This window comes from Tachypleus tridentatus, chromosome 7, assembly GCF_004210375.1.
Source record: "Tachypleus tridentatus isolate NWPU-2018 chromosome 7, ASM421037v1, whole genome shotgun sequence".
NCBI lineage: Eukaryota > Metazoa > Arthropoda > Merostomata > Xiphosura > Limulidae > Tachypleus > Tachypleus tridentatus.
In genome coordinates, this window is record NC_134831.1 from 171,243,376 (window position 1) to 171,260,061 (window position 16,686).

Here is a 16,686-nt window from a genome sequence, read left to right on the forward strand (position 1 = left end):
TAATGAGGCAGTTATTAGAATATATATTGTTTTGTCTAAAGTTAACAACGTATACGCAGGTTATTCTCTAATAATACTCTTTGAAGTAATTCTAACACGAATCATGTTGTTAGTTAATTATTCGTGCTTTATATTTGTCATATTAACTACGGCTATATGTTACAGTCCATACTTTTCAAAAGCTGACCAAAAGAAACACAGCCGAACAACAGCACCACATCAATCATAAACCAAGCTAATAGACTGACTGTCACATTTTTAACGCGCCCACAGCTTTAAAGTGCGTAAAATATATTGTGGAACTGCACAGGTTCAAACTGATTCGCCAGATTAGAAATTCATCCTTCTACCACTAGGCCACTACATATTCTACTACATAAAATCAAGCTACGTTTGTTCGAATGGTGTCAAGCGACAAAATCTCTTATAGGGCTTGAAGACGAAAGACTTTTGAAACGTCGTCTTCTACAGTTGTGTCTCCACAACGGGCTGTTCCCGTTCATTCTACAGAATTTCATCATGAATACTTTCCCTAAACAATTTATCAAAGAATTTCTTATACGTTGTCTCATGTTCAAGGCTAGCAAACACTGAAGGAATAGTATTCTATTAATAACTTGTATCTCAACATTCGCAGTGCTTTAAAACTTTACGGAAACTAAGTCCATCTTACAAGTAACTTTGAGGCGTAATAATACGTTAAAAATATGTCCCATCACAATAATAATAATATACGCTGCTGCACTGCCACCTATTAACTAGTTGCGATTATTTATAGCAACTCTATATAAATCGATCAAGTACAGCAGAAACTAAATTACTTCCCAATTTTTGACGGAACAAATATTTTTAAAGGGCCTTCCCTGGGTACAACGAACATTTAATGTCTTTTAATTCGGCGTTATTGTTATATTTATGTTCATTATTACAACAAGTGACAAAAATATATTATTATCACGGTCACTAGTTCCATTTAATTTAGAAAAAAAAAGGGACCTTTATTTTATAGTTCCATTCCATAACCAGAATAGTTCGATAACAATTATTCATTGTTACCAAATACAAATTAATTTTAATTACACCTTCGTTATTCACTTTATTGGCACTATTTAAGATGGCTGAAATGGCGAGCATGTTTGGTGTGACGGGGATTCGAATCCGCGACCCTCAGATTACGAATCAAACCCCTTAACCCACCTAGCCATGTAGGGCCGTCTGTGGTGGACACAGCGCAGATCGCCCATTGCATAGCTTTGCGCTTAACAACAAAACTTTAAATTTATATTGAAAATGGTGAGAAATAGCCTTATTGAATTTTTAAAGATAATCACAGCTCCTAATTTGTTTGTGCTAGATTCATAAGATAATTGGACAGGTCACAAGTTTTGTGTCTCTAAAAGAAGCTGGACTCCAATTAAGACAGGTTAATTTTTCTAGCAAGTCGACTGACTAATGGAATGAGTTGCATTTGCCACTCACAGTTGTAAAGAATTTACAATATTTTAAGAAGGGTTAGCATTTTCTGGAAGGGTGGGTTTAAATCTTTACTCCTCCCAGTGTGTATGAGGACAGTCTTGGAGATTCGGATGGTCCCTTGTTGTCCACAGGTTATTTCTTGTGATACTGTAAATCCCATCAAATATAGTGTTTTACAAATTGTACATATGATGATAAAATGTGTAATACCACTTCGGACCCTATATTGAAATGACTCGTAATTAAAGCATCTCAGACAGGCCTGAATACCAGTGACTTGGAGAGGATATTTTTATTTATAATTTGAGAAAAGAAAACTTAAATCTGATACAAAGATTAATGTTTTTTTACAGTCTATTTCAACTTAAATAATTAGCACGTTTCATACGAAGTACAAATATCCGAAAGGTTCCAGTATACATTGAAGCATATTGATATTTACAAGGTAATTTATATAAAATTTTATTCCTATTTATACAATTTTTAACATTATTTTGTACTTTTATAAGTCTTTGATAATAGATAAACAGCAATGTCAAAACATGTTTTCTCCATTACAGCTCGCGCCATCTGTTGACATATTTTACAGCTACGACTATACTATTAAAGAGTTTGTTTTTAATTACGTAAATATTAAACCACTTTATTTTTGTTTTCTCATGGTAAATAATCACAATAACTACAGTTTACATAAAATCTCCACTTCTGAAATAGTCACAAACATGTACTTTTAAGTGTTTCCTGAGAAAGTTGACACCCTTTGCAATAGTTCTTTGAGATTTTTGTTGTGAATTTCAAAACATTTAAGTACACGTGGTCGTTTGGTACTGGGAGAAAACTGAACCTCCATCAAACAGCTCAAATTCAGTAACTGGTGCTGACATCTTTGAATGGACTGTAAAATAATGTAAGTATAAAACACCTAAAATGTGCATTTATCAGAGTAAGTTTATAACGAAATGCATATAAATATATTCTTCAAAACATAATTATTAGACGTTAAAGGTAAAATGAATCAAACAATTAATTTGTTCTTACATAATTCACTAAAAATGGTGTAGTACCTACACTTTTAATCTGGTTATGAAATTTAATCTAAATAATTAAATTTTAAACTTTTGAAAAAATTAACTAATAATTTTATGAATAGCTTCCTACCTGCAATATTTTGTTTTTAACCTCTGAACACATTTTTGCACGAGACTTTATGGCCTTGAAAAATAGACAATAATATATTTTTGGTTACTCATACCGAAGAGCAAAGTAAAACAAGAACATTTATTAAACAACAGTGTAAAACAGCAATAAACACCTAGCATAAATAACTTATAATTCCAGTAGTATTGAAATAAAATTATACTATATAAATAATAAAACAATAACTTTAGAAAAGTAATTAACAGGTTGTCCCTAAACTTTATGGTTAACAGAATGTCTTTAATTATTAACATTATTTAAATCCTTGTTACAAAATATCTATAAAATACAAAAACAAAACAGAAATAAATGTCATTATTTATGGATAGTGCATCAAAAATTCAGTAGATAGCACCACACAAACTTTTCTATTGGGGAATAATATATTAGAAATAATTTAAAGTTTTTAATGTCCAAACGACAAGTATTTTCTGCCTTAAACAGACAAATGTTAAATCCTTTTAGTAAGTTCATTAATTAGATATCTATATACTTACTAGGACATCATGTGCATTCAATCCAAGAAGTTCTTCAAGCACCTGATAAATGTAATATCATACCAAAAGATAAATAAATGTTCCATTACACTTCTTCATGACTGATTAAGACCAACTAATATTCCTTTTTATAATAATCAAGTACTTAAGTTTATCTGTTTACTTAATATGATCAACTAATATTCTTTAATTTATTATTTATCTAGTACTCTGAGCATTTACTATAATAATCATTGAAACAAAAACCATGAAGAAATGTTAGGATTCAATAACATAATAAATACACAAGACTGGAATAACAGTCTAACTGTAACAGACCTTAATGTATCAAGTCATCCCATAAGTAATGTCTGAACATTAAATACAGAAAGTGCATCATCATTTCTGCCTTTGTAGAAGGCTTTAATGACTAAAATATGTAGTAGGACATGTATAAAAATGTTCATATAAATAAAGAAACTAACCTTACTCCACTTTTTCAGATCATTAATCAAATAAACCATCATGAAGATGGATGTGTCTTATGAGCACATTAGACATATAATGCTTTATCAGTTTAAAAAAGGCAATAGTGCAGCGGATACACAAAACATTCAAGGTGTTTATGGTGCAGAGTCTCTCCATGAAAAAAAATGTTGAAGGTGGTTTCAGAAGTTCAGATCAGGTGACTACAGCTTAAGTGATGTGCCACGTTCAGGTCGACCTGTTGAGTTTAATGGTGACTTGCTGCTGGCTACATCTGATGAAGATTGTGCTGAAACAGTTGAAGAACTATAAAATTATAAAATGGATATTTTATAAGAATGTTAAGTGCCACAGACAATGGCTCAGTGCAGGTAAACTGGCTAAAGCACAACCCAAAATGGTCAACCACTCTAGAAAAGTCTTGTTAAGCATTTGGTGGGATATTGTTGGTGTGATTCACTTTGAGTTGTTGCCACTCAATGTAACAATTACATCAGACTTCTACTGTTAACAGTTAGAGCACTTGAATGTTGACCTGAAAGAAAAGAGGCCTGCTTTGATCAATCCTAAAGGTGTTGTGTTACACCAGGATAATGCACAGCCCCATACAAAAAAGATTGAAGAGCTAGACTGGGAAAAACTTCCACATCCTCCTTATTCTGCAGACCTTGCCACATCTGATTATCATCTATTCTGAAGCTTGCAAAACTATCTTGATGTAAAAGAGCTTGGAACACATGAAGATGTCAAAACTACCCTCTCTACATTCTTTTCCTCCAAACCCCAAGTGACATTCAGAAACTTAGGAATCGTTGTCAAGAAGTAATTAATAATAATGGAACATACATTATTGATTAAGTAACATTAAAAGCATTTGAAATGCTTTCTCTTTTTCTATACCTAAAATTGAACATTACTTGAGGGATGACCTGATATATAACATAATAAATACACAAGACTCTGGAATATCAATATAACTGAAGCAGACCTTAATGTGAATAACATAATAAATACACAATACTCTGAAATATCAATCTAATTGTAAGAGACTCATGTCAATAACATAATAAATACACAAGACTAGAATATCAATCTATCTGTAACAGATCTTAATGTAAATATCCATCTGTCTGCTCTGACACTTCAGATGACAAAGAAGATTGAACATTGAGAATTTTTATGTTTCTCCTTGAAACTCAGAAGTTAAAACTTGTGTAATATAAAAACTTCAATTACAAACTACATTTTCATGTTTAGTTTATTAAAAACAAAGTTATTTAATTAATAATTTTAAAGATAACATAGCAGAAAATAAAGAATTAGACAATTCAATTCAATTGAAGGAAGAGTTGTAGTGAAGGGTTGATACAACACATTTATTTATATGTTTTGTGTCTTTCAAAGATTTGTTAAAATCTTTCTTTAAAATTTAAATGCTTTAAAAAGGTTTTTCATCTGTAAAATAATTTTTAGTTACATTTAGGAAATGAAAAGCTGTCTGGTTCATCCTAATTGCAGATAAATTAAAACAAATACAATTTGGTTATTTTAGACAAAAGTGTTCTAAATTATTTGTCACAATTTAAAATAATTAAAATCTTATTCTATTGAAACATGTGGAATCTTTCAATTCACATACAGCAAGTAACTAAAATAGATTTGAAATCTGATTTATGAAATTATTGATGCTTTTGGCCATTAATAATATTAACATCTTTAAGAATATAAAGTAACAAGGTTTTACCACTTTTTAATTGATTTATACCAATGTTTACTGAAAAACAAGCACATACTAAAACTTTTTTTATGGTGGATGAAACAGAATATACAGTGAACATATGAAAAGCAAACTAGTGCAATAAATTTAATGCAACATTTATTGTCAGCTACATCATTCAACTGGGAGCTATTGAAAAATTTATAATGATATGAAAACTATCTGTTAGATAATAGATTATTTACATTTTGTGTAAATAACATGTGCTCCTGCTTCAAAAATGAAAAAATAAACAAATGTTGAAACTTAAAAGTTCTAAATCTTTCAATACGTGAACCTTTCTTCCCGAGAAATATTCACAGGTTGTCAATTATAACATACTGGAATGAGAGAACTATTTGTGAAAAGAGGTTGAATTTCTTTCTTAAGCTTATTTTAAATTAAAATTACTACAAAGAAAATTATTCAGGAGAGATAAAAATGAAAACCAACTTGATTATCTAGGTCTACTTCAACTGATCCAGATCCATCATTTATCTTGGCCCGTAGCTGCCACCCAAATTCCTTGTTACTCTCTAGCTTGGAAGTAAGTGTAGTAATAAATCCCTAGAAAACAGTACAGCAATCAGAAATCTTTGGAAGCATTTTTAAAATGAGAACTGCTAAACATTTTTTTTATACAGAAGCTGAAGAAAGTTTCATTTTAAAATAGCTTTTTAGCCTTCAGATCAACTAAACAACTAAAAAAACAAACTGAGCAAGTCTTACCTTGATAATGATAACTTGCTCCCTGTCATCTGGTGACTCTGACAACAACATGTCTAAATATGTGAATGGAGGATAATCTGAAATGTTAGGATAACACAGGATTAGAATTTTAAACTTTTTACAAGCTTACTAAAGGTAAAACACACACGTACTAAGTTACTAACATAGCAACAGTAAAAATCTTTCTGAGTATGGTGGCAGTGAAATTAGGAACTGAATAAAAACTTTATATGAATAAAGAAAGAATTAAAGTCCTCATTTTCTGGGGGGAAGTTCTTATCAAAAGGCTCTTATTAGCAAGTGCTAGAGCTAATCCTTTAGTACAGTTGATAGAGTCTGACCTACTGAAACAAGGAAATATAAAACAAGCTTAAAGTGTTGTTGATTGTAAATGGAAATGATGATGTTGATGTATCACTTTTCATACTTAACAATAAGAATTATAGAACTAGGGGGCACATGTATAGAGTAAGGCAAGGTAGAAGCTTCCTTCAGCTAATACAACATTAAATAATACATTGCTTACAGCTTTATATCTTTATAAAGTTTATATTTTTCAAACCAGATGGTTGGCCTATAGCATGAGTTGCCTTTGGATGCTGTGGAAGCAGTAAATTTAAGTCAGTTTGAAAGAAAGCTTAACAAATATATGAATGAGTAGGTTTGGCTTTTAACTGCTTTAGTAGTTTTAGTTTGGCTTAAAGGATTGGGCAGCCAAGATGGACCAACAGGTCCCTTGTTATCCTTGAACATTATGTTATTATTATTTTATAACAGTATAGTTACAGATGTACATTATGACAGATTAAAAAGAAATAATTAATCAACTTTTATAAATAGTTCCTTCCACTGGCTTCATAATACACAGTAATCTTAGTTCAATGATTACATTATGTCATATCCTTAGTTTCAAATCAGTACAAAATACAAATCACTTTGTTGGATGCTACTCAAACACTTGGGGAATACAGAATCCTTGGATATACAACCAGAGTGAGAAATGTTAATTAAAAACTGAGGCAACAAGATAGTACTTACTTCTGAAGATACAAATGGTCTTCATTCTCTCCATGGACTTAAGTTTCTCAGGACAAGAAACTTCAGAAGTAGATTCAGATTCACAATAATCACCCTGAAAAATTACATAACATCAAATACTACAAAAACAGAAGCTGAGAAACAGCCTAATTAATTTAACCTACTTTCAAAATAAAAACCCATTACTTATATGATGAATCCTAAGGAATAACTTATTAGTTCACTTATTTATAATTAGATATTTGCATACAATTCATTCTAAAGAATAACTGTCTCAGTTTGTATCTGTTTAGAAAATGACTCTGTAGCAATTCCTCATACAAACAGTTGAAAATTACAATATGTTTCTTGACCTTAGAATTACAGTTAAGACTACATAGATCTCCCATCAACATTGTAGGTTACAGGAACCTTAAGAACACATAAGGCTAAAAATTTAGTTAGTTCATTATTAAGCAAAAAGCTACACAACAGATTATCTGTGCTGTGCCCACTAGTTATTGAAACCCAGTTTTTTAGTATCATAAGCTATCTGACTTTCCAATGAGCCACTAGGAGTCAAGTTGAATGAAAGAGTAGTTTATATCACAACAGACGTACATACATCTGCAGCCACAACACCATAAAAAGATCACTAAAAGTATTGTTTCTATCAATTTGTTCCTCCAGCAAATGCTGCTCTCCTGCATGAATTGTCACTACATTCAATTAGTCATGCATTTGGACTTTGCTTTTAAAGTTCAATTGCATGGAATTATGTGCAAAGCTACATGAGGGCTATTTACACAAGCTGTCCCTAATTTAACAGTGAAAGATTAGAGGAAAAGCAGCCAGTCATCACCACCCAATGCTAACTCTTGAACTGACCATCACATTATAATGCCCCCACGGCTGAAAAGGGGTACAAATCTGGTGGGATGGGGATTCGAACCAGCGACCCTTGGGGTGCAAGTCGACTGCCTTAACCACCTAGCCATGTCAGGCATAGATTTTAAGACTGAGAATGAACAATTTTTAAACAAGTGGGTATTTGAACCATCACATCTGACAACAAGAAACATTCTAAAAACATGTATTCTAACATGAAGTGATCAAGTTCATACTTATGTGAATCAAACTGTTTAACTGAATCAGTTGTCATATAATTATATGCTTGCCTTCTGCTTGAATCTCTCTAACTCATCTAGCTGCTCCTCACTGATTATAAAATCATCTACCATTTCTTCTTCATAATTTTCTATAAATTCCTGTGAATCAGTGATGGGCTGTACACCAACTGGTTGCTCTTGAAATGGTAGTTCTGATCCATTACCAACATCATTGACACATTTAGGAGAGTCTGAGAAACTTTCTCTCCCAGCTCCTTTTCTGAAAGTACCAGGATTTCTTTCAATTCCTTCAAATTGATTCCTCACATTGGTGACACCTTCTCCTGTTACAGGCACAACAGAACTGGACTGAGCTCTCCAGCCAACAGAGGATGAGGCTCTACTGTGAGAACGTATGTTACAATTTTGTGCACTTCTTGACATACCTCTACTGTTGGTATCTTCTGCCAGCAACATTGTATCTGAAGGTAGTTCTAGAAGAGTTGCAAGATTTCTATTCTGATCTGTCTGTTTATATGTGGACTGACAGGCTGTAAGATCTTCTTTATCATCTCCTTCTCTTCTATACAGTATACAAGATAAACAGGGACTGTGAACACAGAGAAATTAATCTACTGAAAAAATACAGAAATATGAAACATAAATAATACTTGAGGAAAATTCAAAACTCTCAATCAGCAAATCTCATTATATGGGATTTCAGCAGTTACATACTGATAACAGAGTGTTAAACAGAATAAGGTGAAACAGTAGTTATAGACTGAAAATATACTGTTAAACAGAGCAAGATAAACAGCAGTTACAAACTGATAATGTAGTGTTAAACAGTTAATATTTGAAAATCACATTTCCAAAACCAAAAGGGTAAGATCTGTTTCATTTTTATGTTTCCTGAGTTTCATACAAAGCTACCCAAGGGTTAACTGACTCTAATTTTGAAGTGATAGCCTTGAAATAAAGCAACTGGTCCACTCGAAATAAATGTTCTATTCTTCAGTTTGTAGCTTTTATTTTGTTTATTAATTCTTTTTGATAAACCAATACTTTCTTTCATTAAATACTATGTCATATTCAGCACACTGCAAATTATAAAGGATGGAAATATCTTTGTTTAATGTTCCTTAGTGTTCTTAAAATGAAGTAAATAAGTATTAGTCATACAGCTATATTTCTGAAAAGTTATACAATGAGTTATCTGTGCTCTGCATACCATGGCATCAAAACCTGGTTTCTAAAGGTGTGTGTCTGTGGACTTACAGCTGTACCAATGGGGGGCAACTTTGATTATATCAGGGAAGTTCATGAATTTTAATATCAGTAGCACTCTTTAAAGTTTGATATGAAACTTACATTGCTCTCATAATGATGTTTTCTTTACTGTTGTATTCCAGCAGGGATTCTACTTCACCACCCAAAACTTTAACATTGTTTGGTGTTAATAACAAAACTCCAAGTCGACATTCCACTGGACCCGATATTAATAACTGTAATTTAAAAGGTATAGTGATAATAACAATAATAATGTACCACATATTATATTATATAATAATATTCCATACTGACATTTCATTGGTGGATATTACATTAAAACTAGCCCCTCAATTACATCTGATCATGTTTGTAAGAAGACACTTTGGTATGAAAGTTTCTTTGTTGAAATTTGCATTACACTACTTGTGGACTATTTACTCCAGCTGTCCATAATTTTAGTGATAGATTACATGAAATGTAACTAGTCAGAAACCACAAACTCTTGAGATGCTCTTTAACAACAAAAATTGGACTTGGCCCAACATCTGAAAAGGTAAACATGTTCAGTGATTGGACTCAATGTCATGAAATCTAAGATGCTGTTCGGTGTCCTAACCACCAGATCATGTCAGATCCAAACTGGGAAAAAAAAAAATCTTATGATAATAAAAACCTAAATTCAATTAAAACTGGGAATGTAAAAAAAAAAAAAAAAAAACACTCACATGATGGCATCTTGATTATAAATGGATTTCCTAAAAAATACAACTAAAATAATAATCTCAGATGAATGTCTGTAAAGGATAAATACAAATGTTGCTTCTTTACCTTTGTTCCAGGGGGCAAGTCAACACTAAGACTGGTTATTGGTTTATATTCCATTCCTTGTATGTAATTAATTCCATCCGTTAGGGTTAACATCAGCATTCGAGTTGGTTTTGATTCCCACTGTTACGTAGTTAAATTTTCATACACTTATCACAAAAGGTACAAAATAATGAAAAACATTGTACAAGTAGTCTGATATTGTGTTGCAATAAATAAAGTGGAAATTGTAAAGTCTTTCAAGAACTAAAAATAAAAAAATATTATAATTTAAACTGTCCTTTATTTGTCATTTCTCCAGCATAAATTTCTATTTAAATTTACTTTTAGTAACAAATTACCAATAAAATTTAAAATGATGATTAATATAATGTATTACTGTTTGTTTCAGAATTTTCACATAACAGGTTGCCCTTAAATATCAAACCCAAATTTTGAAGAAATAGACCAGAGGAAAGACAGTTAGTGAATAGTATCATCAGGCATACTACTGTTCTTTGAAGAAATTGTGGGATTTTCTGTCATTCATCAATAGAGAGAAAGTAAGAAGGATTAAAAATCTTTGGATTCATAGGTCAAGCATGCTTATCACAATATGTCCAATCTTGTAATAAGGTCATAAAAACAATAAAGTAAAACTTGTTTATATAATATTCCTTCTAAAATAATGTCTAAGTGTTCAGTCTTCCTCTTGAAATATTACACTAGTTCAGTGTTGTGTCTTTCTCTTCAAATGTTACATCAGTCAGTGTTGTCTTTCTCTTCAAATGTTATATCAATCAGTGTTGTCTTTCTCTTCAAATGTTATATCAATCAGTGTTGTCTTTCTCTTCAAATGTTATATCAATCAGTGTTGTCTTTCTCTTCAAATGTTATATCAATCAGTGTTGTGTCTTTCTCTTCAAATGTTATATCAATCAGTGTTGTCTTTCTCTTCAAATGTTATATCAATCAGTGTTGTCTTTCTCCTCAAATGTTCAAATATCAATCAGTGTTGTCAGTGTTGTCTTTCTCTTCAAATTCTCTTCAAATGTTATATCAATCAGTGTTGTCAATCAGTGTTGTCTTTCTCTTCAAATGTTATATCAATCAGTGTTGTCTTTCTCTTCAAATGTTATATCAATCAGTGTTGTCTTTCTCTTCAAATGTTATATCAATCAGTGTTGTCTTTCTCTTCAAATGTTATATCAATCAGTGTTGTCTTTCTCTTCAAATGTTATATCAATCAGTTGTCTTTCTCTCAAATGTTATATCAATCAGTGTTGTCTTTCTCCTCAAATGTCAGTGTTTCTCCTCAAATGTTATATCAATCAAATGTTATATCAATCAGTGTTGTCTTTCTCTTCAAATGTTATATCAATCAGTGTTGTCTTTCTCTTCAAATGTTATATCAATCAGTGTTGTCTTTCTCTTCAAATGTTATATCAATCAGTGTTGTCTTTCTCCTCAAATGTTATATCAATCAGTGTTGTCTTTCTCCTCAAATGTTATATCAATCAGTGTTGTGTCTTTCTCCTCAAATGTTATATCAATCAGTGTTGTGTCTTTCTCTTCAAATGTTATATCAATCAGTGTTGTCTTTCTCCTCAAATGTTATATCAATCAGTGTTGTCTTTCTCCTCAAATGTTATATCAATCAGTGCTGTGTCTTCTTCCTCAGATATCTTACAAGTTTTGAATTTTTTTCACAATATAGTCCAATGAATATCCTACAGGATAAAATGTTGTCAGTACAAAATGAAATATCTATTACAGATAAAATTTACTCTCTCACATGTGGTAAAACATGTTTTGGGGCAGCTGATACCATAGTGTCTTCATTCTCTCTTCCTTGTAACTTCAAAAGCTGGGCATAGGCTGGCTGGCTCACATCTTTCACACAGTTCATCTGTTAAAGTAAACATATTAATCTGTAGTATAGGCACATTGTGGAAAACTATACAGTTTATGTACTTATATTTTATTACATACATTTAAAACATTTTTGAAGATGTAATTTTAATAAAAGCAAATGGTTTGGAAATATTGAAGTTTAACACACACAAAATAAACATTTGCTAAAAATAACAAACCTGTAAAACGAAGCAGCCCTGCAGAATGTACTTTTGAAATGTCAGTGACTCATCTGGTAAGCAAGGAGTTGCAAGTTCTCTTAAATCAGCAAATAGCCACTGGTCATATACACATCTCTTAACTCTCTCAAGTGAGAAGTTTTCTCCCTGAAATCAGAGTTTAAAAAGTGCAAAATAAATTAATCAGATGTACAAGAGCTTTAATGAGACAACCTTTCATTTGTGTCAAGTTCATATGTTTTTCCTTTTCCTATCCAGTTTTAACAGACCATTACAGTTATGTATCCAGTTTTAAAAACTATCATTCCACTAAACTGATGCTCAGAACTACCAATTTTTGAATCTATACACATCAGTCTGAAGTTACTGTGGTGCTGCTCATGTGAAACTTTAAATATTAAAAGCTATCTTTGTGAACCTGACGATGACCGAAGAAGGTCGAAACGTTGTTCGCTCTTCTATGTAAAGTGTTTTCTCAGCCCAAACGAGCCGTTTTTGCATATAAATTTCTCAACAAGTGGGTTTCTCGTCATCACTGATCTTGTTGATCTATCTTTCAAATTATTAAATATCTACTCTAAGGTCACCGGTCTGTTTATTGGCAAGAGGTTAATCTGTTGTTGACCTGATATTTGAGCACATTTGCTGTAGTATGTTGTAACATTTTTAGTTTTGTGATATTACAAAAGTCATTGCATTTAATGTAGATATGTATATATTTGGACTAACTGAATTTCAGTCTGGAGTGGTATAATTCTCATGTCTCCTAGCCTGGATGTAAAAAAAAATCTAAATATTTGTGTACACCCCTGAAGGGTAAATATCTGGGTAGTTTGATCAACTTACCATAATAATTAATAAGTATGTTATATGCATATTATTTACTCCATTTTAAAAGTCAAAGTTTCTTTAATCTGAGAGTCAGAATCAATGCTTTGTCTTAATATCCTGACATTCAATGATATATGCATTTTATGTCTTCAAACAAGTTAGAGATTTAGGTAAACAACAGCCTTGTAGGAAACTTGAAGAGGTTTGGTTGAATTAATCATATGTGCAGTTAGATATCCAGTAAAAAAAATTATTGTAGACATGATAAAATAGAGATATCAGTGGTCCTTCAAGACTGCCAATTCCACACCCACCCTTGAGGAAAATCAAATATTTTACACCACCACTGCTCTTCAGTTAACTCTTGACACCTTTTTGAAGTTCTTATAAAAAACAAAACAAAAAAAAACAGCCAGTGCTGTGCAAATAGCAAATCATTCTACAAGTTACACCTCCTTAAAGAACTATTAACTGTAACATAACATCTCTTTCACAAATCTTAAACTTGTGTCTTCTCTTCCCATAGCACAAAAAGAAAAAAGAATTGTTAATAGTATGGATTCTCCAGTTATCTTGCCTCTTAACCCTTCTTTTTGCAAGAGGAAATTAAGTTATTTTAATCTATCTTCATAATATAAACTTTCCATTTCTGGATTTATCGTAGTAGATATCCTCTGAACGCTTTCTAATAATTCTACATCATTTCTCAGATAAGGATACAAAACTGTGGCTAATACCTTAAGTGAGGCTTAACTATGATTTATACATACATATACAATTACAATTTTGACATCTAATAAACTGCAAGTACACATCTTAAAATTCTATTGCCTATGCCATAGCAACAGAGCACTGACTCCATTTATCTGCCACACATCTAAGAAAAACAAAGATCAAGAGTCTTGACTTTGATTGAAACATCCACTTTTGGAAGCTATACAATGAAAAATTACTTGGAAATATTTTGGATTACTATAGTTAATAAGTTCAATGACATTTGCAAACTATTCAGTTTGTTTCATTTTAGATAGTGCTTAGTTATAATATTACCCTGAAATATTTGTTATGCCCTCTAACAGTTTTCATAAAACAGAATAGAGTGTAAATAATATAATAATAATTAAAGCAGCATGAAATTTATAACTAATCATATCTCAGCATAATATTATAAGCAGATAAAGAAAGGTGGTTAGTGAAATAAAAATAACTGGATTTTTATATATTTAGAGTAATTATAATATATAAACTCTGCTAATGACATGAGAAAGAACAAAATAATCTAACAGAGAAGCAGAATTCTCAAAAGGTAAGCTTTCAAACAATTTATTTGACCATGACTGAATGATGTGCACAAAGGTCATCAAATCAGCCCTACTCTTAAACTTAACGTTATTTAGGCCTAGCCCTAATTGGAAAAATTATAATAAAAATCACAAGTTATATAACTTCCAAAACTTTAGTTTTTCATAACCATAATACTTTTTAAAAATTTAAACAGCATTTTTATTAGATTGTAATCAGGTGACTGGCTTATGGTAAGAATAACTGTTATAAATAGTAAAAGTAAGCATTTTACTAGTATTTACGACCCCCTGCTAGTACAGCGGTAAGTCTCCGGATTTACAACGCTAAAATCAGGGGTTCGATTCCTCTCTGTGGGCTCAGCAGATAGCCCAATGTTGCTTTGCTATAAGAAAAAAAACAGTCTTTACGAAAAGAACAGATGGACCTTCTAGCTTTAAGTTTTTGCACTTATCAGTGCTGGGTGTATGACCACAAAGAAAGTCTTAAAATTTTAAATTAAATTATGACCAAACGGACCCTTGTTGTTAACAAAATGTTATTTCCGGAACTATATATTTTCAGCTAAAGTATAACTGTTCTTTTATTTCAATTCTATTCTAATGTTAGGCCAGCACATAAAATATAAATATCAGTTTAATATCAAATTAGATATGAAAGTGAAACATAAATTGTGAAATACATTCGCCTGATGCTCATCAGTCACCCATTCAATACAAGCCTCTGTCCAGTTTTCGGGAACTCTAATATATTGGTTATTTAGCCAGCTCTTTACTTCATTCAAAAAGTTCATTGTTTCATATAGCCCTGGTATGGAAGATATTAAAACAAATAAATTATTAATCAACTCAAAAGTCAATTTTCAAGTCAGTTTCTCCCATATTTGAAAATACGAACGATACTGTAAATTTACTCATTGTCAGTTTTACCGGTAATATATGTGGCGACCTCTAATGAATTTAATGTAAATGTTTGAGCACAATATTTTCTTTTTAAATAAATAAAATTTTATCAAAAATAAAAATAATATATTAAGTGCATAGGATAAAAAAACTATGGTAAAAAGTAATAGCATCATTAATAACTACTTTTTTACTTATTTGGGGTTGTGGGTGCACTATAAGAATGATGGTCAAATCCTACTATTCGGAAAGACAGTACTAACCCGAAAGTTTGCAGTAATAGCAGTTGATTACTTTCCCTGTAGTGCAAAATTGGAAAGAGCTTTGTACAGATAGTCCTTTATATAGCTCTGCTCTAAGATCCTAAAACATAGACACAATAGTTTCTTAGATTGGTTACGACAATCATATTAATAAATAGATACAAAAATGTGACACGATAAATCATTATTGAAAACACAATACACAGCACCAGAATATAATTTGATATCTTTCAATTTTAACATCGATACTGACATCGATAAAATAAATAGATCTAAAATAGTCAATGAAAATATGCAGAGAAAAATCATCTGTAATCCATCGTGATATTCATCACAACTGTTAGGCCTATTGATTTCCTTACTTCGCAAGCTACTGATGTTGAATAAAATATTTACAATAATTCTCACAAGCTCACAATTATTTGCATACATTGATATATAATCTTGTTATTGTGCCCTGCCAGCGGTAGAGTGATATGACCGCGGATTTACAACACTAGAAACCGGGTTTCGATACCTGTGGTGGGCACAGTGCAGGTATCCTTTTGTGTGTAGCTCGGTGCTTAAGTTTAAACAAAAAGTAATCTCTTTATTATATATTAACAGCAAAATTTGTGCAGAGTAGTGAGCATAATCGAGCTGTCTGCATAACATCTATTTAATATATATGTAATATATTACTTAAGCTTGTAGTTTTATATGTATGTCCAGCTAACTCCTCCCTCACTTCCGGAAATAGCAAGACCAAATATGGCAAGCGGACTCGGGGATGACCCGAAGGATGTTCTCACCTATATCATGTAGCCCACTTCCTACTAATGGGACCTAAAATGCCCCATGAAGGTCATCCAGATATGAGAGATATCTAAAGAAAGTTTTCGAGGACACTAAATCAGGCTCCAGCATCTAATTTTGTGTTTCTTACTTCCTTTAATATCCCGGATGTGCCATGTTTGGCTTTTTATTTATCTTG

General features: G+C 31.6%; 1 protein-coding gene across 2 annotated transcripts; it reads right to left on the bottom strand.

Moving 5' to 3' along the window:
* Nucleotides 1-1,743: 1,743 nt before the first annotated feature.
* Nucleotides 1,744-15,488, bottom strand: LOC143257217 (recQ-mediated genome instability protein 1-like). 2 transcript variants are annotated; one of them, XM_076515610.1, is made up of 12 exons: nt 15,231-15,488; nt 12,416-12,562; nt 12,118-12,231; nt 10,347-10,466; nt 9,618-9,751; nt 8,316-8,829; nt 7,159-7,252; nt 6,121-6,197; nt 5,845-5,958; nt 3,171-3,212; nt 2,635-2,688; nt 1,744-2,371 (listed from the first exon to the last, which is right to left on the bottom strand). In XM_076515610.1, the coding sequence occupies exons 1-12, from the start codon at nt 15,339-15,341 to the stop codon at nt 2,207-2,209; spliced, it is 1,686 nt and encodes a 561-aa protein (XP_076371725.1). In that variant the 5' UTR covers nt 15,342-15,488; the 3' UTR covers nt 1,744-2,206. The 2 variants fall into 2 exon arrangements, with proteins under 2 accessions (XP_076371725.1, XP_076371724.1); XM_076515609.1 differs by having other exon boundaries at nt 8,316-8,856.
* Nucleotides 15,489-16,686: the final 1,198 nt, after the last annotated feature.

Excerpts from the sequence above, each read along its gene's own strand:
- LOC143257217 (XM_076515609.1), bottom strand. The coding sequence starts at position 15,341 with ATGAACTTTTTGAATGAAGTAAAGAGCTGGCTAAATAACCAATATATT. Across the intron at positions 6,198-7,158 it reads GACCATTTGTATCTTCAGAA|ATTATCCTCCATTCACATAT; the intron begins GTAAGTACTATC and ends CTAACATTTCAG. Across the intron at positions 5,959-6,120 it reads AGCAAGTTATCATTATCAAG|GGATTTATTACTACACTTAC; the intron begins GTAAGACTTGCT and ends ACTGTTTTCTAG.